We start from the raw sequence: 22,908 nt of genomic DNA, 5'->3' as shown, positions 1-22,908 counted from the left end.
AGGGATGGTTGCTACGAGAGCGAGCGGAATTTTCGATCGACTTTCGAAAAGCGCGTGCATTATTAGGAGGCGCGAGCATGCGCTACTGGCGGGGGGTGTGCATGTGCGCAACCTCTTTGGTTATACACCTCGGGTTCACCACGGCACACGTTGTATACACGCGAGCCATTTAAGGAGTAATAAACAATTCTCTTCCAAGAGAAGACTACAACAGGCAAAACCTACCCAGTTATCAAAATCTGTGTTTTTCAAAATCATGTCGGCCTCGGCGGCGAAAGTGAGTAGAAAGGAGAACTCAAATCATGACGGAGCGGACGAGACCTCCGGTAAGGAATGGCGGCCTCCTTGTTCAACGCCATTTTCACTTGTTAATCTTTCATTGTCTATGGACTAGATAGTATGCTTCTCAAATGTTACCTGCTTATCTGTCTCGTATTCAGTGGTTTGTCTAAGACGTATTGGGTCACAATTATCAGGGTAGTGTACAGGACTTCCTTGATTGAAGATTTGATTAGCTTGCTAACGCTAATTCATAAACTAGCTAGCTATCTTAGCAACACAACACAGCGTCCGAGGTAGGGAGCCATATTTGCCTGGGACTGGCTCGTACAAGTTCATTGTGCCACGCACGTTTAGCTTGCTAGCTTTACAACATAAACTAAGTTAAACAGCTTGCATCCACGATCAGTCTGCACTACTTTTATAGTGTTTAATGGGTTATAACAATTGCTCTATAGCGTTATTTGTAGAATTAGGTACAGTACCTAGTTAATGCAGTCTGAGATTTGGTATGCTAACGGTGTTATCTCGCTATGGCTTTAGCGGCATTCTGTACCGAGGCTAGCTAACAAGGTCCAGGCCGCCTTAAACATTGCCAGTGTGAATTGACAAGCTGTCCAACTAATTACCAATATGAATTTAACCCAATTTTACATATAACCATTTTCAGAATCATTTAGTGTGTCTTTTTTGCTGCTGCATGTTAAACTTTATTATAAGTTATACGCAAAGTATAATGCCCCCCAGCGTGCCCCCCATTCATTCAAGCCACGCGCCCCGAGACGCTTTAAAGCCAATTGTTGCTAGTAGATAGCTACTGTCTAAGCAACGTGTGGTATGTATGACACTTTTTGTAAAAACTAATATGTCGTTTGTCTTTGTCTGCCCTTTCCAGAAAAGGAGCAGCAAGAGGCTATTGAACACATTGATGAAGTACAGAATGAAATTGACAGGTAAACCTTATAATGTAATTACATTAAAGATTATTTTAGATGTGTAATTCATTATAGCATGGTTCTAATGTTACCCATCTCTCTGTCCTTTAGATTGAACGAACAGGCCAGTGAGGAAATTTTAAAAGTAGAGCAGAAGTACAATAAATTACGCCAGCCATTCTTTCAGAAGCGGTCCGAACTCATAGCAAAAATACCAAACTTCTGGGTCACAACATTTGTCAACCATCCACAAGGTAAATACTGATCCTTTTTTTTATTTATAGCTATGGCACATGGTACCCTTGAACTGTGTGTGTGTGTATATATATGTGTGTGTGTATTTAAGGAAGTTTAGGAAACTGTCCATCAATGTCTATCATTTTAAATACAATTGTGTATTTAGTGCTTTATTCTATTTTTTGCTTTAATTTTCTGTCATAATAGAGAAAATTGAAGATTTGTGCAATTGTAGGCAACACTTTAAAAGCCATTGAGTACATCCTGACATCACATGCTTCCCTATTAATGTGCTTATTCACATTTAAAATTGTTGTTTTATATTGTTTTGCCAACAGTTTCAGCTCTTCTTGGTGAGGAAGATGAGGAGGCACTTCATTACCTTTCCAGAGTGGAGGTTACCGAGTTTGAGGACATCAAGTCAGGCTATAGAATAGATTTTGTAAGTGTCTGGATTTTCAATACAACACTGCCACACAAGTGATTTTCACACATAATGAAATGGTGTAAACCTAACTTGTAATTATTTTTGCAGTACTTTGACGAGAACCCATATTTTGAGAACAAAGTTCTTTCAAAAGAGTTTCACTTGAATGAGAGTGGGGACCCATCTTCAAAGTCAACTGAAATTAAATGGAAAGCTGGAAAGGTTTGTTTTTCCATTCACGTTGCATAGAAATGTTATAAAGGCATGTTTATTGGCTACTTCCAACCCCCCAAAATCTCCTAATTATTCCCAAATAAATTGTGTACCTCCACAACCACGTGGACCTAAATAATTTAGTACCCGCAGAAAGCTTTAAATGTGTGATGTAAAGATCCAATATTTATTAATGCTGAGAATTCATGAATTTGTTGATTATATTTGTTTTCACGTTATAATAATAGGTGGTTCTTGTGCGTAGAAGTTAGTATATGGACCTATACTCATGAAATTCTTCTATATTCTCCTGTCCAGGACCTGACAAAGCGTACAGCCCAAACGCAGAATAAGGCTGGGAAAAAGAGGCAACATGAAGAACCAGAGAGCTTCTTCACCTGGTTTACGGATCACTCCGATGCGGGAGCAGATGAGCTTGGAGAAGTGATCAAGGACGATATCTGGCCCAACCCATTACAGTACTACTTGGTAAGAGTCTGTCAAGAAATGGGTTGCAATTCAGTAACCATTTCAATGTTTAAAACTGTCTAGAAGACACTAACCTATTTGAAGGCCAATAGGGGGTGCTCTGGGTGTAAGTGCCTGATCAGCAGCCATGCACCACCCAGTTGGGTGCTCTATATTTGTAATGCAATACTTTTTGATTATGTGTAAATTAATGTAAAACGCATGCATCTCAATTTATTCTAGGTCCCTGACATGGAAGATGATGGAGAGGGTGAGGATGATGATGACGATGAAGAGGGCTTGGAGGATATTGATGAGGAGGGAGATGAGGATGACGGTGAGGAAGATGAAGATGGTGATGGTGAAGATGGCGAGGTATGTTGGCCTGTGTTTTATGTTTCTGTTATCTGGGAGGTGTGACAGGATACATTTATTCAGTTATTACAAATATTTTCCCCATCCTAATCCAAACACAGTACCCCATAATGGTAAAAACAAGTGTTTAAACAAGATTGTATTGGGGAACAGATCTCTGCAAGTTATCAAACGACTTGGATAATTAATAAATGGAAGATGTTTAAAACAGCTATGACTGTTCCTAATGCTGGCTCTCCAGCAAAATTGGACTTTGGTCACGGAGGTGACGAACCTGATGGTCACTCTAAGATGCAGAGGGTCTTAATGAAATATGCTCCTCAGTAAAAGGCAGTTTCAGTTTGCCAAAAAGCACCTAAAAGACTCAGACTAGGAAAAACATATGCAATAGGGTTATACCTAAATATTTGACAATTACGATATTTGTTTGTTGGGTATGTATTCAGTTTTCAATTTTGGGATTACGATATTCGTTTTAATAGTCGGCTGCAAAATAAATTTTCAGTGCACCTGTCATCCATGGTCGTTAAAGGGAAGAGAACACATTGAATTGAGTGATGACCAGACAAAGGCAGTGTGCCAAATATGCTATTTGAAACTGGCCTACCACAGTGGTACAACCGGTACTAAACATCACCTGAAGTACCAGGCTATTGCTTATCCCTGTGTAAAAAAAATACAATCAGAGACTAGGCTATCTAGCAAACTTAGCTTAGCCTGATTTATCTCTATTGTCCAGTCGCCATGATGAAGCAGCTTTTGTCCACCGTGTAAACAGTAACGTTACACATATGTGACTGTGCTTTGCTTTGTTGCAACTGTTCCACATATTTAAAATATAACAAGGAGCAATGTGGGTTGAGGACCACGGTTGACAACCACGGAGCTAAAAGTACTCTATTAAGGGTCTGAATGTTTATGAAAATGGTTTTTAGTTTTTACTTCTTACGTCTTTAAGGGGTATTGTGTAATACCCCATTGCGATGAGAATAGCATTACATCCGTCTTAGAGTAAGACTTGAACAAAATGTGGAAGAGGCAAAGTGGTTGTAATAATTGAATGAATACGGTGTTTATATACAGAGGTTGAAACAATCCAATTCGGGTCTGGAATGTATTCCCAAAGACAAGATATTGTATTAAGCCTTAATTATTCTTTTTAACACTTTCAGGATGATGGCGAGGATGATTAAATAAAAGCAAGGACATACTCCAACCAATACTTTTTCCGGTTTTTACCCTATAATCATCCTCACCCTTGGGAGCAAGATTTTTTTTATTTTTTCTATTTTGTGCCGTCTTCTCTTCTCCTGAAGCCTTTGCCTGTTTGTACCATGTCTCAAAATGAGTTAATTTTCTGGACATGCCATCTGGACAAGTAGTTGCCATCTAGAAAGTCTCACCTGTCATTGAGTTACCACACATCTCCAAAGACCAATACAAGAAACGATATTCATAATCTGCACGTCATTTTATGTAGACAAAAAGAACTTAGTGATTTACATGTAAGATATATAAATAAGGTTTCTGTTCAAGTTGTGAGTTGAATAAAAGAATAAGCCATGGTGCAGTGACAACTTAATCATAGCATCCCTAGCGCCCTTTTTATATAGACCATTCACAAAAAGTGGGAGGAAGGGACTTTCAAGGGCCTAATAGAATTCACACTGGTTTTTGTTTGACTCTTCATACTAATGGAACTGATTGAAAGTGCCGGCTTGTTTCAGTCAACTATTGTAATTGTTTTGAGGTCAGACTGATACTGTTGGTGGACAATGAAATGGTTTGTGGTGGGGAAAGTGGGCATTCAACACATCAGCATTTGGGTTTGTTGATTTGAATTTTCATTGTATTGTTTTACCCATGAGGTTTGAAATATACATTTTTAATAAAAACAAAACACAAAAAATTCCTTGTAATTTTAAGCTCTGCAAATAAACTGAATATGATGAGAGAAAACAAAGACCAAGTAGACTCTAATACGGAAGCTACATTGGTGTATTTCTCCACCTTTTCCACTGGATAACTGTTCACGTTAACATTTAAGTGTACCAGTTGCTTTGTTACAATAAATAAATGTATACACTTATGTTTGAAGTACTGTCTGAACAAGTGTATAATTTCAAAATACTGAAATATTGCCTGAACAAATGACACGTGTGAAAGTTTTTTAGTGAATGTTAGTGAAAAAGGTGTTGATAGTCAATATAACATTTTTTTTTTTACATGAGGCTATGCTGTATAGCTGCAATACTATAATGCAAGGAATCAGTGTGTATGTTTGCAAGTTTTATAGTTGGATTTTGGTGGAACAATTAGCTTGAGAAGCTGTAATTTTGCAGGTGTCCATGTCAGGACCCAAGAATGTGCGGAGCCGTGGCTGACATTGTTTGGATCAATGCCTCGAGATTGCAAAAAAAAAAAAAAATGCTACCATGTTTTGTGACGGATCCCTTTTAAAGAATGTTATGGATCTTGTGAGAAATATCACAGCATGGAGCTGAGTTCCACTAAGCGCTTGAGCCACTGATCTTGCGAGCCAAAAGTGGGTAAAGAGACTTTCCTTCAATTCTTTGCCACTGTAGCACGGAGCTGAACATCAGCAAAATCAGGTGTACTTTCTATCTTTTAACAGTTTAAAGCTTTTAGTCAAGTTATATTGTAATAGTTACTTTTAATGGCTACGTTTCATTTTCCGATGAGGTACAGGGCCCCATAATGAATAAGAGCTATTCTGTATATGCCCAGCATGCTGATTTATTAAAGAAAAAAAACCTGGCCACCAAAGCAAGTTGGCAATGAGCCATCAAACATTTGTGCCCAGGGGTGTGTAACTTGATGATTCGGGCCTGCTCCTCGGACGGTTGTCGGTGTCGAAACGAACCGCAACGGGCATGACTGCATCACAAGCACTATCTATAATTCCAGGAATTTCTGAATGTGTGTCCCCAATATCTTTATCGACTGTATCACAGGAACTGTGCACAAGTCTAGGTCAAGTATATATTGACGTTGCAATTACAGTGCCACCATGTGTTTGGTTCAATTTTTTTTCATTTTTCACATGGAACACAATTGTCAGGAATGAATTTCTTGTTCAAAATTGTAATATTCCAAACAAAAGATTTCATTTAAAAGTGGAAAAGATACAGATAAGATAGCAAAAGTCTTAAGATTTTCTTTTTACAGATAAAACCTTTGGGACCCCGGGAGCCATAGGTCATTTCGAACCCTGAGAAATACAGCCTTAGAAAGATGAACTGCAGAAACCTTTTTTTCCAAAGGGGGCTTTTTTGAGTAGATTATAGTCATAAGTAAAAAAAAAAATTGTTTTATTGCATTCAAGTTATATAAAATAACATTTAAACTGCTGAAGCTATAGCACACAAATCAATCTTTACAATAACTACCCTTTTCTAGTTTAATTGTAATCTGGTTACAAAGTAATGGATTTTTGGTCATTACACAAGTGGAATAAGGACTGTAGCAATTATATAAACTGTTCAACCCTATATGCACGTACAAACCAAACAATACATGTTTTTATGTTACAAGTTTTATGATCATTTTTTTTCCACAGAGAGCAACATTAAATTATACCATAATATATGTATAAAAGTGTGCCTTTACTGTACATTGAGACAAGCCGAGCTAGCCTTTTTGTGCTTGTGATTCCATTTGACCTGGACCAATGGTCCAGTGTGATCAGGATATGAATGGGTTGAGTTTAGGCTTGGCTTTCATGCTATCCCAAACAAACTAAAAGTTGTATTTAATTAAGAAGCATTAATTAGGATAAATATTACAACAATGATCACAAAAACTAGTCTGCAGTCACTGTTACCATTGAGCAATATTCTTGACTATTGTGATTAACACACAAAATATTAAAAGGTTATTAGGTTAGAGAGTGAGGTTGGGATAAAACTAAATGAATGTATGCTTCTTGACATGCCTTTTTACCAACAGCACAAGTTCATATTTCCATACAGTAAAGTGCAAGGCTACCATGATCATTATCACATATAATAAAATAGTACCATTACTATCATAGTAATACAGGGAGGGTAACAGTGGCAGTTTCCCCCTGACTCCATGTCCTTGGAATGTAGGCTGAAGAACAGAAGAGGGACCCACAGAAAATGATGCACCATTCACAATATGCTGATTGCATATCTCTTCACACAATTTGTACATTAAACTACCTTACTACACACATACTACAGACAAGAACGTATCTGTGCTGAAAGCTATTATTTTGTCTGTAAACATACAATATCCACAGTGTAAAGTACACAAATATACACATTTTAAAGATGATTGCTTTCTTAATTTAGTCTAAGAATTCAAATTTCTTAGTAATTTAAAAATCTGCTTAGCAAATTGTCATTTGTGACCGTAAGCTTGTAAGAGGGCAGTTTTTTCCCCACCTGCTTGCTCAATTACAATACACATTTAGTCATTTAGCAGACACTCTTATCCAATACACATCCATTATGGGTTCCATCAAGAATACATTAATTTAACCTTGGCAACATGCAGAAAAAATCTCAACAGACTTGCAGTAACACTGACATATACAGGGCAGCATAAGCTAAGGACAATATAGACATGCAAAGAAATACAACAAGCAGCAGAATTAACTTGCCAAAAAGGCTAGCAATAGTATACCGGTTACGGAATGCAAGGAAGGGTGTCAAATAAAATAGAGTAATTCCTAATGGTCTGAAGTTGGTTTCCCAAACTCGCCATCATTGAAGTAGGCTGTGTTTTTTGATGGTCTACCAGTTGAGTTGGAACTACAATATTAAATGGATGCGCTCTGCTGCGATATGTGGCAAGAACCAAACAAATAAAAAATTATTGGAGGCTTAAAATAATACATAATAATGCATCCAAAAAATATTAAAGTAAAATGAAAATATACTACCAATATTATAAACATTTTAGTGCATTAATGTATATCAAATATATCTATGGAGAAAATATTTTTGAATACTTTGAAAAGTAGTCAATGGTCAGATTAGCATGCAATTTTCTATTGATATGTATGCTCTAAAAACAAAAAGTTAATCAACCTACCTGAAAATTTAAAGGTTTTAAAGTCAAAGAGGATTTTGAATTTTCCACACGATCTGTTGAGTGCCCATTACCTGCTATAGCAACTAGCTTTAAAGGTTTTCCAAGGAGGGTCTATTTCACTGCTGTGTGTAAGTCCATAGTTGTTGTTATACATAATTCCCAAAGTGTATTCTTAAAATCCATTAGTATCCAATTTAAACGGTAAAATGTTAATTGGCAATGGACACTAAAATGGGATGAAAGCTAATCTGAGGCCAACTAAAAACGTGTTAGTAAGCAGATGTCACAGTATTTAAACATTCTTCTTACAAACCCCCCTTCATGTGGCCTATAATTCATGTTCATAATATTTTCTATTCTGCCACCTTCAAATGTTAATTTCATCAGGAGTGACAACAACTCAGTCAATGTTTAAATTTAACAACTTAAATTGTTGACACCAAAATAAAACGTTTCCACCTATGTTGATGAAGCTTAGTAATGGTTAGGCTTACTTCAACAAAAAGCAGCAGCATAAAGTGTTGGACCCTTTGGTTACAACGCACAGTGTTTTTACAAACAAACCTACCTCAACGGGAAGAATGTTTTCTTATAACACATACAACTGCTCAATATTATCAACAAGCGTATTGAAAATACTGTCTGTATTTAACTTAATATATTTACTTTTGGGTACACTTTTTGTATTATTATTTTTTTTTAATGTGCTGGCCTCAGAATAGTATGCTTTCCAAACGTGTGCTCAAATACTGCTGCATATGTTCCTGAGTATCTAAATTACATTTCAACTAATAAAAAAGACAATAAAGAAAACTTTGGCAAATATTCACATTACTGTTCACCGTCAGTTTGAAAACAACTTCACTTAGCTTATGTAATTTACCAAGGCAAATAAGTGAAAATGTAATGGTAAAGTGTGTGAAGTTAGAACACTCAGTTGGAACTGCTTACATAAGTGTACACATTTAAAATGGACTTTGCATACATGTTTAGTCAGGTACTACAGTTTTCCCCCCCCCCATCATACCTTTGTATAACCAAAGTTATACTCCCTGGTATAAAAATGGAGCATGTTGTATAAAATAAGTATAAAGTAAGTATAAAGAATGGATCTTTTTTTCCAAATCTAATCCTAAATAAATGCAAGCAGTCTTTTAGAACCTATTATCTACTCTACCATCATTACATGATTTAACCCTTAATTGAAACTAGATTCCTTCATGTTTGTATTTTAATGAGCTAAAACAAGTGTGTCAACTATAATATATTCACAATTTGTTCTCAATGGAGATTGATCAAGTGCTCTATACTATCAACAAATATACTTAAAGTGATATTAACTTTACCGCCCTCACAATCTTTCCTTAAATCCCATCTAAAATAACAGATTTCAAATAAATTAAAAATAACCCCCACAACTATGGGGGCCACAAGCATACACATGGTGCCAAACAATAACACTTTTGAGAGTGTCACTGAGAAGACAAATTAATAAATTATTTATCAAGCCAAATGACTGATTGTTAAGTTTGAAAAAATAATTCTTAGTCTCAGCAACCAAAAATACCATTGGCTCGATTAATCAATCAATTTTAGTGCAATCTCACCTTTCAGCATACTGCCACATTCTGTGTTTGCAAGCATGAGCTGAGATAATAAGTCAAGGACGCGCACACAGGCAGTCAACTTCCTAAGGTCTAGAGCGTAGCCTGTTGGTCACATAGTGTAATGATTGGTATTGTTTTAAAGAATCCACAGGTTCACTTGATACTATTACCAATTTTTTATGTGGATTTAGCAGGAAAGGGAAAATAATCATAATCATTTTAAAACTAACTTATATTTTCAAACATAGGAAAAGGGTCTGGTTATGTTTATTATTTGTTCTTATTAGTTTGTTTTAGAAACATGTATGGGGACATATGAATGATAGACAGCTGGGTCTACTCCTTTTGATAATATACAGCTTGCAGGGATCCATTGATTAGTGCCTTGTTGATATTTAAAAAGCTGGACTGACAGGTGCAAAAACAAAATTATTGTGTCAGATGAATATTTTAAAGATCCCATGACATGCTGTTTTTGGATGCTTTTATATAGGCCTTAGTGGTTCCCTAATACTGTAGTGAACTATAGTGAACATTTCATGTCATGGGACCTTTAAAAGGTTTGTGTAAAAATTAAATGTCATATTTCTTGGTATAATTCACTGTTTTTTTTCCAACATAATTCTTTTTTTTCTACTTCAAATCTTGGGAGGCCTTGATTTTGAATGTGTATGATAAACAAATAAAATAAATTATACATACCATTGATGTACAGGATTACCCTACAAACGATTACCCTACAGTTTAAATGCATGTCTTTTGCAGTCCAGACATCTGGAATCATTACCGGCAGTGGTGGAAAATTTCTAGGTCAATATATATATATTTTTGGGTTATTCTGTTCTTGTGTGTCCTACATTGACTTGATAGCTGGACCATGTTGATTTCATCGCAAATATACAGTATGTATATTGAATGTTAAACCAGATTCATGTATTTAATATGTCGCTTAAAAAGTAAAAGAAACTGGATGAGCTCAACAAGCAATTAAATTACCTGTAATAGACAGTAAGGTCTCTGGCGTTTACAAGTGTTAACATGTGTTTCCTATTATATAACTTATGAAATTGCTGACTACTCCTTCTCACTTAGTTGTTCTCCTGTATGTCATTCCAGAAAAGATTTTGCACATCTAGCATGGCTGCCAGCTCGAGAACATGCTTCTGCAAAACACTACTCTCCACGGTCTCCTGTTTGGGTAGCTGAGGGTATGACTCTGGGAAGCTTCTGGATTCCTGTGAGAAGGGAAATGTGTGCAACTGTTACAGTGCAACTAACTTTTCACCTAGCAATAAATATTTCTTATAATAAAAATGTTCTATGCAGTAATTGCACAAAAAGTGAGTGATTTACCCGGAAGAGTTTGTGGAGTCTCAGTGTAGCTGAGCAGAACACAAAGCGAACCAGCAGTAATCGAAGGAACTCGTCTCCATAGAATTGTAGAAAGGCTTGGTCTAAGAAAACATTTTCATTGAGATAATATTGAATAATAACCAAATGTTATCGGTTTGTGTAATAAAAAGTATTACAGAAGCCAAGACAGACAAAATTGTAATTCAAATAATAATGAATAAGAAACATTTTACACCATATTTAAAGGCAGGGTAGGCAATGTTGTTGAGAAGCACTTTTTGTCATATTTGCCAAAAGTAACTTCACGTCTTGAGAGCAACCAATATACCTAAAAGGTTTGACGGTAATATGAAATCATTCCGACATCTGTGGGCGTCGCAATATTGTAATAAACACGACCAATCATTAAGGGGTACCCTGACTATGGATTGGATGGGCTACCTGTCTGTCTACCTACCTACCTGCACTCTGCCCCTCCACAAAATAGCTAGCTTTGTGCAACTTGCCTACCCTGCCTTTAACCCTCTAAATGACAGGATAAAAAGGAGAACAGAGAGTCTAGCAAAGACTGGAAAAGGTATGAGTAAGCAACATAAATTATATCAAAGGGGCCTGGGATAGAGGAATGAGACTGAAAGTGTGTGATAAGTAGTCACAGAGAAAGTGGCTGGGAGCAAGAAGGACATCTTGTGATGTCTGTAGTTCACAGTCTACAAGAGCAGTAAAAAAATATGGCAGCCTTTGCATTTCCCACGTTGAGTGTAATAAGGTTTTGATGAACTGCATTTGCAAAACTTGCCATGTAAAGACTGCAAAAAATACATCAGTGTTCACTATTCCATATCACCTCTCTACAGCTTAACCGTGAACCAAATCCACTGACAATTTAATAAGGCCTAATCATTACCAAAGTCAAGATGTGGTGGGGGAAAAAATCTATAATAATTAAGCAAACCAATGTTAAATTAAATGCTTCAAACGTCTCACAAGCTGTATTTAAATATATGTGTAAATGTATGTATACATGCATATGTATACGTAATAAAATAGCCTTCACAAAGCTGGGAGATACCTATGGTTCGCGAGCGTGTCATCATCTGGCCAATGTCACGATACACCTTGCGGAGAAACTCTTGAGCCTTTTCCCACAATACTTGGCGCACATTGCTCAAGCCACACACTGACAAAAATGCCATTAAGGGGCAGTACAGGAACAACGTGAAAAGGCTTCCACGCTGGGATTGATCTGAAATAAAGGTAGCAGTTATGACTGTGAAGAACAGAAAAGCATCAAATGTGTCAAATATTTTTTTATAAAAGGAAATATAACTGAACATGGTGTAGCATTATGAAACGCTACTTTGGCATGTCAGATCAGGCTATAGGAACTCATTGCTACAGCGGCACAACACATGAGAGCATGTAGCCTAATAGGTCTGACGCACTTTTAATATTTTCTGAAGCTACTGTAATATTATATATACTGTATACATCCAAGAATGTCAATATCTGATATCTGTCCTAAATAGGTTAAACATGCAAATATCAGTTTTTACACTGCAGACCTTAGGCAACCCCTCTTCTCCCCACTGCATGACGCCTGACTGAAAACACCCTCTGATCTCCCCCCCCCCATGCTCCCTAACTTCCCAACGTACCCTTCATATAAACCTACCTCTCTGAGGCCCTTGTGTTCTAGTCACAGTGTTTTGTCATTTCCCTTATCTTTATTTAGATCAGTTAACATGATATTTATTTAGATGAGAAAACTGACTCATATGGCTTAATACTGTACCTTGTATACCCTTAGGATAGGATATGGGAGATAGCAGGCACACCAAGGGCTGGCCAAAGAGATTTGAGAAATTCTGTAAGAAAATATTTAGTGTCACGCCACATCTTCTTCTTGACATTGCTTTAATTTCATTATATTACACTGATTATATTTTCAAAATTCCATCATAGTGTAGTGAGGTCCACAAGACCACACGGAGCCAACATCTTGCCACACCTGAAGAGTGATTCAATCACATCAGAATCAGCCCTTGTGACACCCTCAGTATGCTGATTACCCACCAAACGCCGATGCAAAGGAACCATAGAATGGGGGGGGGGCCTCCCCAATCTACCTAATCAGCCCTCCTGCTAGCTTGCAAGCTTCAAAGGGCCTGATTTAGACAACACGTCTCCAGCGACCATTTGCTATCCGTTTCGGCGGCGATTTGAACAAAGAACATACCTTGATCAGAACTTTTGAGGAAAGTCTTGAGACTTCACCTTTACCACAAGAGTACAAGGTGGAGAATTATGAGAGGGATATTTGTGTTATGTTTGTTACTTTGTTTTAATGTTGTGTTCACTGAAATCTTGATTCTAGTAACAACTCCTTCTTCCTGAAAGATAACCACGTCATTCTTGGTATCTACACGAAGCTATCATAATAAAACAATCATTCAACTATATTTTGTAACTGTACCAAGATGTCCAGAACAATATTTGAACCATCGAATGAACCAGCCAAAGATCAGATCACACCTTTGGTAGGTGTGAAGGAAGAAGGGGGGAGTTGAGAACCCAGCTTCCCCCAATCCACATCTGACCCCAGACGGGTCCTCCCTCGAACTGTATAAAGCCCTAAGATGACCATCAATCTCGGACTCCAGCGAAACCGACCATGGCATGAACGCCATCAGGATTGGCGTTCCAAAGGACGTCGCCAAGCTTCTCCTGAGATTCAACTTCATAGTGAACGCGCCACTATCGGGACGTTTCAACAGAAGGACCAAAAACGCAATTCCAAATGCGACTTCACTGAGATCCCGCAGACTCAGTCACATGACCCAGCGCAGCCGCGCTGTGACTTCAGATTCTTCAAATGGACCTTTGGCGCAAACCGCCCTCAACATCATTGATCAACCCCTGATCAAACGTAACTATGGCTAACGCTCTTTCCTCCTCGACATGGCATTGGCGTTTGCTCTGTTTATGATTTGTAAGGATGTAATCACTGACTGTACAATTTCTGCCTTTCTTTAAGTTAGACCATTTCATTCTGTTCATTGAAACCAATCTCTCATATCAAACCCATAATCCAACTTTCATAAGATCTGTTTACCTTACTTGAATAAATTCATTGTAAAGATATTTTGACGTGCGTGTTCACTGATGTTACGATTGGCTCTACTCTTAGAACGAATTCATTCCTTAAGATTAGACTGATTATTACGAAGGCTATTATTTAAATATTATTCAATAAGGTTTCCTCTATCCCTTTAACAATAAGAGGTGGTGCCCCAAGAACTACATACTTTATTATAAATTAAGTATTGCTAATCTTAAACGAGCAAACCCCGCTACAATAGTAAGGGGTGAAGACAAATTAATGTTCCTTTGTCCTTGGGAATGTATACAGTCGATTCAAATTTGAAAGCATCTTTTTGTATATGGATAAGAGCTCTTAGAATCCTTCTCAGCATAATCAAAACTGAATGGGCCTGAATCATGCAACTATATGCAAACATTGTCACCACTGCAAGCTGTAGGAGTCGTAGCAAGACAGACGTCAAAATATATATTTATGTTGGATATTTAATGCATTTATTAGTCATTAAGATTTTTTACAAAATAACATTATGCTATTTTTAGTTGATTACTATACTGATAAATGTATGGATCTTTGCTACTAAGGTTGTGACCATATGTACACAATATGGCCAATAGTATATGGACCTTGCTTTGTGCATGGGGCATTTTCAAGCCGAAACAGTAAAGGGCTTTCCCCAGACTGTTGCCAGATTGCCAATTTGATTCATAGAGATGTCTAAAATGACATATTATGCATAATAATTATTTAATTTAATATATTTAGCATAATTATGTCCAGCAGTATAACTAAGGGATTTTCATCTAAATCCATGAAAAACTGCCCAAATTGGTAATTGGCTTAATAATGTCCCCAAGCAGAAAACGACAAAATACATGTGGGATCAATTCTAATGCCATCTGCAAGCCAGGTTTAATTACCAAAAACAGTGCCCAACCTCTCTAATGCTCTTGTGACTGAAGAGGCACACATTCCCAGACACAATCCAAAATCTTGTGGACAGCCTTCCCAGAAGAGTGGCAGCTGTTATAACCCCAAACGGGGGGCAAATCCATATAAATGCTCTTGGTTTTGGAATGGGATGTCCAACAAACAGCAAATGCTTACTCCTCGACAGGTCTGCAAACGCCTTTGTAAACCGAGATTTGTTAAAACGTTTGTTAACCGAGACCGTAGGTCGAGGTTTACAAACAAATCGTTTTAACAAATCGAGCTCCAGCACACCTTATTCAAATGAATGGTCATTACCCGGCTTCCACAGAGCTTGATAACAACCCATTCATTTGAAACAGGTGTGCTGGAGCAGGGCAACATCTAAAACATGCAGGACAACTGCCCTCGAGGACCAGGATTGGAGAACCCTTGTGTATGGGATTGAACCTTCTCAAATATTATTACATACTTTGACATATGGTCAATCAAAAATAAACGGTAAATCAATGTAACAAACCTTATAGGCTGTGCTGTTGGAAGAGTCCACTATGACAAACAGTGGCTTCCGGGTGAAAGGGAACAAGTCTCCGGGGTGAAGGCTTGGGCACATTGCAAACAGAAAATACATAAACTTCGCAAATGTAATATTTATTCATATAATACAATACATACATTCTACATGTAAGGACATGTATAATATGTACTCAGTTGGTCCTAAAAGAACTGCAAGATAGTTAAACGCTGTATTGACTAACTCATTCTCACCAGTGCATTTCTTTCTGTGCATGGTTCCTTTTCTGCTGTGTCTCCCCATTCACCACATCTCGATTTGTGTTAGTAAGAACTCCTCCAAAGTCATATGGCCCTGTGAAAAAATGGAAGTTCAAGTCATCAAACCAAGAGGACATTTTAAGGCAATGACCCTGATCTTATTAATATAATCACACATGGCAAAATACTATTCTTATGTGACTACCACTTCCAGCATGACTCATTTGTATATGACATCATACGAGTGGCAAAATGAATGATTTGACTAAGGTGTGTCATTCATGCAGCAAATATTAGCTAATGCCTGTGTTTTCTTAAAAAATACATATGACATAATTTATAACAAAAACAAGGCTCAAGGCCCTACATACCCTCATAATCTGAGCGTCCTGTAGGAAAGACTCCAGTGGCTGAGATATAGACAAGCAGCACACTGTTTGCTGGTAATTCCTACAAAATACCATCATTTAAATTAGAATTCAGATCATTTCCCTTTTAAATTAAACCAAAATAACATACACTGATCAGATCAAATAAATGATGACACCAAAATAACATATATATACACTGATCAGATCAAATAAATGATGACATTGAGATTTGCCAACAAATATAAATGAGCAGACAAAGTGTCTCATTAGACACAGACCTTAAAAGAGGCAGACAGGAAAGTGTATAGCTGGCTGAATGTCGGCTTGTACAGTAAATACTTGTGAGGATTTTCTCTCTTAGCTGGCTTCTCGCTAGGTTCCTATAAATAAATACAAATACATATAATTTGTAAACTTTTCCACAAAGGAATTTCATTTTTTGCAGCACAAAACAATACCTTCAAGTTCTACAATCGATTTATATTGTCGTTCTGTTAGCTACCCAGCATTTCATCCATAAAAAAAACTTTGAAAGCATATGCCAGCAGTCAGAGCGAAGAGAGCAAACAAATGTTCCCTATTTTCCTTACTACGAACTCCGGTGCGTTAAGCACTTAATTTCATTTCATTACGAATGCCTTTGTTAATCACATTTGTTCATTAACTAAACTAAATTCACTGAAGTTATCATACCGCCTCCTATCTGTAGTAAATAGTAAGTCCAAGTGCTTAGTGAAACGTATCGTGCAAGCTGAACATGGCTGAAAAAGATCCATAGCAAAACTGGTGGCAAATTATTTTTGGGAAATGTCAAAATGCTTATCCAAACAACATCAAACGTGTCACTCCACTCCATTGGATTCTAAAAAAGACACCTGCGAAATATGAACTTTGTGCCCAGTTCTCGAGATAATCGTGGAAACTCGCTGCCCTAAAATCCCATTCTAAAAAATACACACAGACACACACATATTCCTGACATGATTAGAGAGATGAAAGACACTAAGTGTATTACACTTACCAATGACCCTGTTTTAGTTGTTTGAATAGCCAGATTGATCGGTTCCCTTTCTAAAGCTTGAAGCATGCGAAACATGTCGATAGTTAGCTCACTGAATTTCACCTACCAAAAAAGAAAAAAAGAATGGGAGAGAAACAGGTTTAGAATGTTAAATTACCAAAATATGTAAAATAATGCCTTATTATTTGAGCAAGAAAAACATTTTAAGCGAATTTCAGTCAGGTTTGAGAGCAGGTCAAAGCAGCAACATAACTTGTCCCAATTACATTTGATCAAACTTGGATGAAAGATCACCAAGCTGCCTTATTAATTTACTTATCCAAAGGTTTATACAGTTTTATTTATTAGCCATCTACCATGGGGTTATTGCAGACAATGAATAATACATGTTTGGTTTGTAAGGTACTATTACATCAGTTTACTTTCCCAATACCAGATGGGAACAGTTACAGAAAGGTTCAAATACCAAACTTGAGACGATAAGAAAAATTTACGGTTTCAAATGGGATAGAAACAGATAAAATCACACAAAAGACAAAAAAGAGTGTTCACAGTACTGCTACAATCTTTCAAGAAATCACAATAAGTTAATACCTGGTTGTTACAGTTTCCAACGATAAGCGCATCTGCCAGGATAAGTTGCCCAACAACCATTCCCTGTTCCAATGGTGGCACACCACCCTCCTGCAGTCGATTGGTGGTAACGGCAACAGAATTTTCATTGTTTAGGACCATCACTGGGTCTGCCTGCTCAAATAATACAGGAAAACAACACATAACACACGATAAGCATTCCTGCATGAGCGTGAAATAAATGTAGACATTTATATTTGACAGGAAAGTGCAACGAGATGGTTCCTTTCTTTTTAAAGACCATCCTGAATTTAGGTCAGACCACATCTTGACTTTCTCTTTTTTGCGCTGCACTGCTCCACTTTGGTTGGGCAATGATGTAATGACTATATACACGACACAGAAAAAGTTTGCATGTCCCAGACATGCATTAATATCAAGCACCAACCATTTCCAAATTGTATAGAATACACCCATCACCTGGTGCAAACACAACTGTAGCATATTGATAAATACTGTATACATCTGTATAATAATACAATTAATTTTGTTACCAACAAAATGATTCTTTATATCAGTCATTATGAAAAAGAAACAATGGAACCAACAAAGGACAACTTTGAATGCATTATTAGTTTATAAAACTTTTTTTTGATTGACAAAGTAACATGTTATATAAGGATCTGACCTCCACAAAAGCTGCAACCTCTTGTAGAACAAGATTCCATTCTAACTGATCTTCAGTATTGAATCTCTGAGTGTAGTCTTCTATTTCCTCTGACAGCTCCTACAAAAGAAAACACAAGACATTATAAATATGGTAAAATATGCGTGTATAGAGTTTGTGTGTGTCTAAAGATAAAGTGGTGGGGGTCAGATGGCTAAGCAATTAGGGAGTCGGGCTATTAATCAGAAGTTTGCCGGTTCGATTCCCGGCCGTGCCAAATGACGTTGTGTCCTTGGGCAAGGCACTTCACCCTGCTTGCCTCGGGGAGAATGTCCCTGTATGTACTGTAAGTCGCTCTGGATAAGAGCGTCTGCCAAATGACTAAATGTAAATGTCCAGATGTTTGAAAAAAGTTCAATTAAACTGCAAACTATATTAAGTGTAGGTTAGTGTAAAGTAAGATGGTTAAACACTAATTTCCTTAGCATTAAGTGTTCATTAAACAATGAATCATGTATATCTTAAATTCATACTCAATTCATAATGTCAAAAATGGGTCACATTAAAGCCTTCATTGACCACATTTGCATGAATTTGGACTTTAACGATTCCATTTAACCTTATTTCAACACATACACAACTATTGTTGCCATTAATGGCAGGTACAAGTTAACCCCTGATCTACACTAGACTCTTTATATTCCCTTGTCATAGAAGCACAACATCTTGTTCATAAAAACGGTTCCATACCTTGACCAAAACTTTCACAAGGTCCATCTTGTTCAGCAGTAAACAGACGACTATGTAGCGAGCATAATATCGAAGCTTCTTCACTACCAACTCTGGCCTAACAAGGAGGGGAGAAGGGGTGTATGAAATAAAGCAGGACACAGTTAACTACTTAAAGCAAAGGGGAATTCGATTAACCACTGCCCTAAAGATTACAAATGTTAAATTATTATTTTTTATTTTATTTTATTCACACAATCAAATATTTATTGATAATACTGAACACTGCAGTAGGTCAATAAAATAGCTAAGCTACTTACGGTAAATAGCCACCTACTAAGCTAAAAAGTATACATACATTACTCGTATTGCCCATACAGCAATGCCAGATAAATGAGCCAAGGAAACAATAGTGTCTTTCCAAACATTTCTAAAACAAGATGACTTTACTTATACTACTTACCTATCTTCTTTGTTAACCTGATAGTAGTAGGAACGCTGTCGGATGGCAGAGTAGAATGAAAATGCTTCATTCAGGTAACTTGTCTCTGAGGTACGAAGGCTGTAACAAAGAAACTGAAATAAAAGGGCTTGCTTTGTCTCTGACACTTTTTAACACATCAATATCATCATTGGTTTCCTTTACCTATCAAAAGGACAGTCATGTTGTACTCTGCCAGTCATTGCTATGACTCTCGACATAAATTAATTGTGAGTAATATACCATGATACAAATGCTTTTACACATCAACAGAAGATGTTCCAACTGAAAGGCTTCAACTAGCCAATTCTGCTCTGCCCAAGACTGGCAGTTTATATGTTTTGTTGAGGTCAACCAGTAGGAAAATCCATTATTTATGAGTTCATTTATTGACGACCACACCTTTCACTTAAATAAATGAGTACTTAAATATAACTTATATATTTATATTATTATTAAAATAATTCAAATTGTTACAGTATACAGCATTTGGCATCAATTTCACACCGGAACACATCTGAAACTACTGTAGAGGGGAATTTAAGTCATTTATTGCAACGTAATTATATGTATTTTACATGTGGTAAATCAGCCAAGCCATTTCTATGCATTTTGACCTGGACACTCCAATCTTGTGGTGTATGGTGACAGTACAAACAACGATAATACATTATAAAGCTTACTAATAGTGATAGTAAAGCTGCCCAATTTTGGACGCAACCTCTCCAATCTGCCATCTCTTCAGGCCATATCGATTGTCCAGCACCTGCCTGCACTCAAAAAAGGAAGCACTGTTTAGCTATAACTATGGAAACATTTTACTTTGACATTTGTATTTATGTATTAACTACTGAAAGGATTCAGTCATTCAGAAATATAAAAAAATTTGCCCACTGGCTTTTCTTCCCTTGACTCACTAGTCTGACCCCAGTAGTACTCAGCAGTAAAAAAACGCCCAAAAAACTATTTAGTGTCACCTAATGCAGTGGTTCTCAAAGTGGGGTCCACAAACCATAGCCAGGGGGTCCGCGAAATAATTTGCCATAAATTATAACATTGTAAAATGAATTGTAAAATTAATGTGTATCATTAAAAATTGAAAACATATATAATAATCTACAGATGGGGACCATTTGCACCAATAAAACAAGCATATTGTGTCAATTTAAGAGCACAAAGGGTACGCTGAATGGATGTTTATGGGGGGTCCTTGGAAAATGTTGAGCCCCAAAAAGTTTGAGAACCCCTGACCTAATGTACAGGCCTGTAAGATTGGCTGAAGCCTGCCGTCATAAAGATTTCACACAAACAACAGTGGACACTATCTTAACTGCATACTAGGTTTGGAATATTCTACATTGATGGTGTTTAGAGCAATAGCGGACACGCAAAATGTATTCAAGCAAGGTATTCAAATGTATTCAACTGACCTGTGCTGCTGTTGAAATTTCCATAGTTTTGTATAGACATCAAAGGTGCGCCCAAAGTAGGACTGCCACTGCTTATGTCCGTACTGTGGAAGGTCTCTATTTTAACAGAAGATAGTGCCAAATGGAAATAAATAAATAAGAAAAAGGTAAGATCTTACTGCAAAACAAATCATCAATTAATTTGTCAAGGGACAGCAGCAAAACCACTAAATCTGAATACATAAATAGATGCTGATGCAAGCATGGCAGTTAAAAATTAAACAATATATTTAAAAAAACATGCAAGACCTAAACTAGCGGAAAAGCTGACCTCAGCCCATTGAAGAGTTGTTTAGACTTGTCCAGCAGGTAGCAGAAGTCTGTAACTGTCTTCCTTTCACCTGATGGAATGTCATCTTCAGCCCCAGCTCCAGTCATGGCACTTATTTTTCCACACCTGAACAAGATTTTATTGCTGCATAAATGCTGCCCTTAACATTGGGCGTTTTCTTAAATATTGTAGGCTATGTTCTAATAGTCATTCATAATTTCAATATTTAAATAAAACCTAATTTTTGAATTTGAAAGAAAATGGGATCGGATGTGTTCAGCAAAATGTAAATGGGTAAATTCCTAAATTTAATATGAGAGGCTCCAATTTCTACTAGGTCAATGGTGTTAAATAAGAAAAGGAGCCAGAAGACACAACTGAGTGAGTAACTAGCTATAACTAGCAAATGGATTCTCAAATATGTAAAATTATTTGAAAGTGACGGGATGATGGTTGATCTACAGTAATTAAAGGTATATTAGTTATGTCAAATGTAGGCTGGTTCAAATTGCATATGTTAATTCAAGTGGATATGTTCCACATCGTTGCAATAATCTAGCAGGTCCACAGCCAGAAGATGCTCCAAGCGGGTTGTGCACATCATCAATGTCTGGCTTGTCTAGGCTAGCATGCCCGACTCAACACAATTCCATTGTGTGGCGCTTAACACTAGTTTCTAGTATCGGTTTTTAGACGCAGCTAGTTACATGCTTAAGACATTCATCCAGTTAACGTTATAGCTATATAGGCAGCAATCAATCTTACCAGAATAGTTCCCCAGCTAACACACAACACAGCTGTTTAATGATGCCCTGCTGCGACGACCCTTATCCTCTAGCTAGTCGAAAATGTTAGCTAGCTTGCTAGCCAATGCTTAGTTTCTCCAGCATTTCCGTCAAGGCTAGCTACCGACTTTTTCGATTTACTGGGTGACAGTCCTGCTATATGCAACTGTTCGGCTGTCAATCTGGGGATAAAGTCCCGCTTTTAATCAATGGGAATGCAGATGTCGCTCACTTCTCTGATTAGCTTGATACAACTGCTGCATCTCGCAGCTACTACTACACTAGGTCACAACAGCATCCAGTCGCAGGGTAGCCGCGAGAGCGAGTCCAGCATACCTTGCTGCAGCTGGATTCGAATTTCAAAATAAAGGTCATACAGCACCGGAGTCCTTAAAGGTGCAGTGGGGGATTTTGTGAAACGACTGCACAGTGCAGATGTCGGTCTGAAGCACAAACATACTTTCCTGGAACTATAGATAGTGCACAGTACCTGGGATGTAGTATGCATTATATAACATATATAACATTGTTGTATGCCCTTTTGTGGATCACTATATCCATGCCTCAAGAAACCGACCAAGGAGGCTAAAGTGGTAGGAATAGTGTTCTGTCCTATATCTGTTGTGGCTCGTTTCAACAGCCACCTTTTTTATTTGGTGGATGCTTTCATCCATGCAACGTACAGGAGTGTTGAGCTTGCTACTTCTTGATCTGCTCATGTGAACAGAACAAAAAGTTAGGGTCACCAAACAAAACAG

The 22,908-nt window shown here is 37.3% G+C and overlaps 2 protein-coding genes across 4 annotated transcripts; one reads left to right on the top strand and one right to left on the bottom strand.

Annotated features, from left to right (window-relative positions):
* Positions 1 to 104: 104 nt before the first annotated feature.
* On the top strand, positions 105 to 5,034 carry LOC134033676 (protein SET-like). Its single transcript, XM_062477926.1, has 8 exons — positions 105 to 326; positions 1,175 to 1,232; positions 1,326 to 1,468; positions 1,790 to 1,893; positions 1,987 to 2,100; positions 2,410 to 2,580; positions 2,803 to 2,934; positions 4,107 to 5,034. The coding sequence occupies exons 1-8, from the start codon at positions 257 to 259 to the stop codon at positions 4,125 to 4,127; spliced, it is 813 nt and encodes a 270-aa protein (XP_062333910.1). The 5' UTR covers positions 105 to 256; the 3' UTR covers positions 4,128 to 5,034.
* A 3,306-nt stretch (positions 5,035 to 8,340) lies between these two features.
* Positions 8,341 to 22,462, bottom strand: scai (suppressor of cancer cell invasion). Of its 3 annotated transcripts, XM_062477953.1 has the most exons (17): positions 22,131 to 22,462; positions 21,366 to 21,491; positions 21,056 to 21,151; positions 20,309 to 20,395; positions 19,608 to 19,706; positions 19,166 to 19,262; positions 18,437 to 18,535; positions 17,770 to 17,922; positions 17,176 to 17,277; positions 16,433 to 16,534; positions 16,155 to 16,233; positions 15,778 to 15,877; positions 15,530 to 15,611; positions 12,772 to 12,844; positions 12,049 to 12,222; positions 10,977 to 11,077; positions 8,341 to 10,858 (listed from the first exon to the last, which is right to left on the bottom strand). In XM_062477953.1, exons 2-17 carry the CDS (start codon positions 21,470 to 21,472, stop codon positions 10,712 to 10,714), a joined length of 1,698 nt encoding a protein of 565 aa, XP_062333937.1. In that variant the 5' UTR covers positions 21,473 to 21,491; positions 22,131 to 22,462; the 3' UTR covers positions 8,341 to 10,711. The 3 variants fall into 3 exon arrangements, with proteins under 3 accessions (XP_062333937.1, XP_062333938.1, XP_062333939.1); XM_062477954.1 differs by lacking the exon at positions 17,176 to 17,277; XM_062477955.1 differs by lacking the exon at positions 22,131 to 22,462 and having other exon boundaries at positions 19,608 to 19,720.
* Positions 22,463 to 22,908: the final 446 nt, after the last annotated feature.

The sequence above is a fragment of the Osmerus eperlanus genome, chromosome 14, assembly GCF_963692335.1.
Source record: "Osmerus eperlanus chromosome 14, fOsmEpe2.1, whole genome shotgun sequence".
NCBI lineage: Eukaryota > Metazoa > Chordata > Actinopteri > Osmeriformes > Osmeridae > Osmerus > Osmerus eperlanus.
Note: the sequence above shows the minus strand (reverse complement) of the source record. Positions and strands in the feature narration are given on the sequence as shown.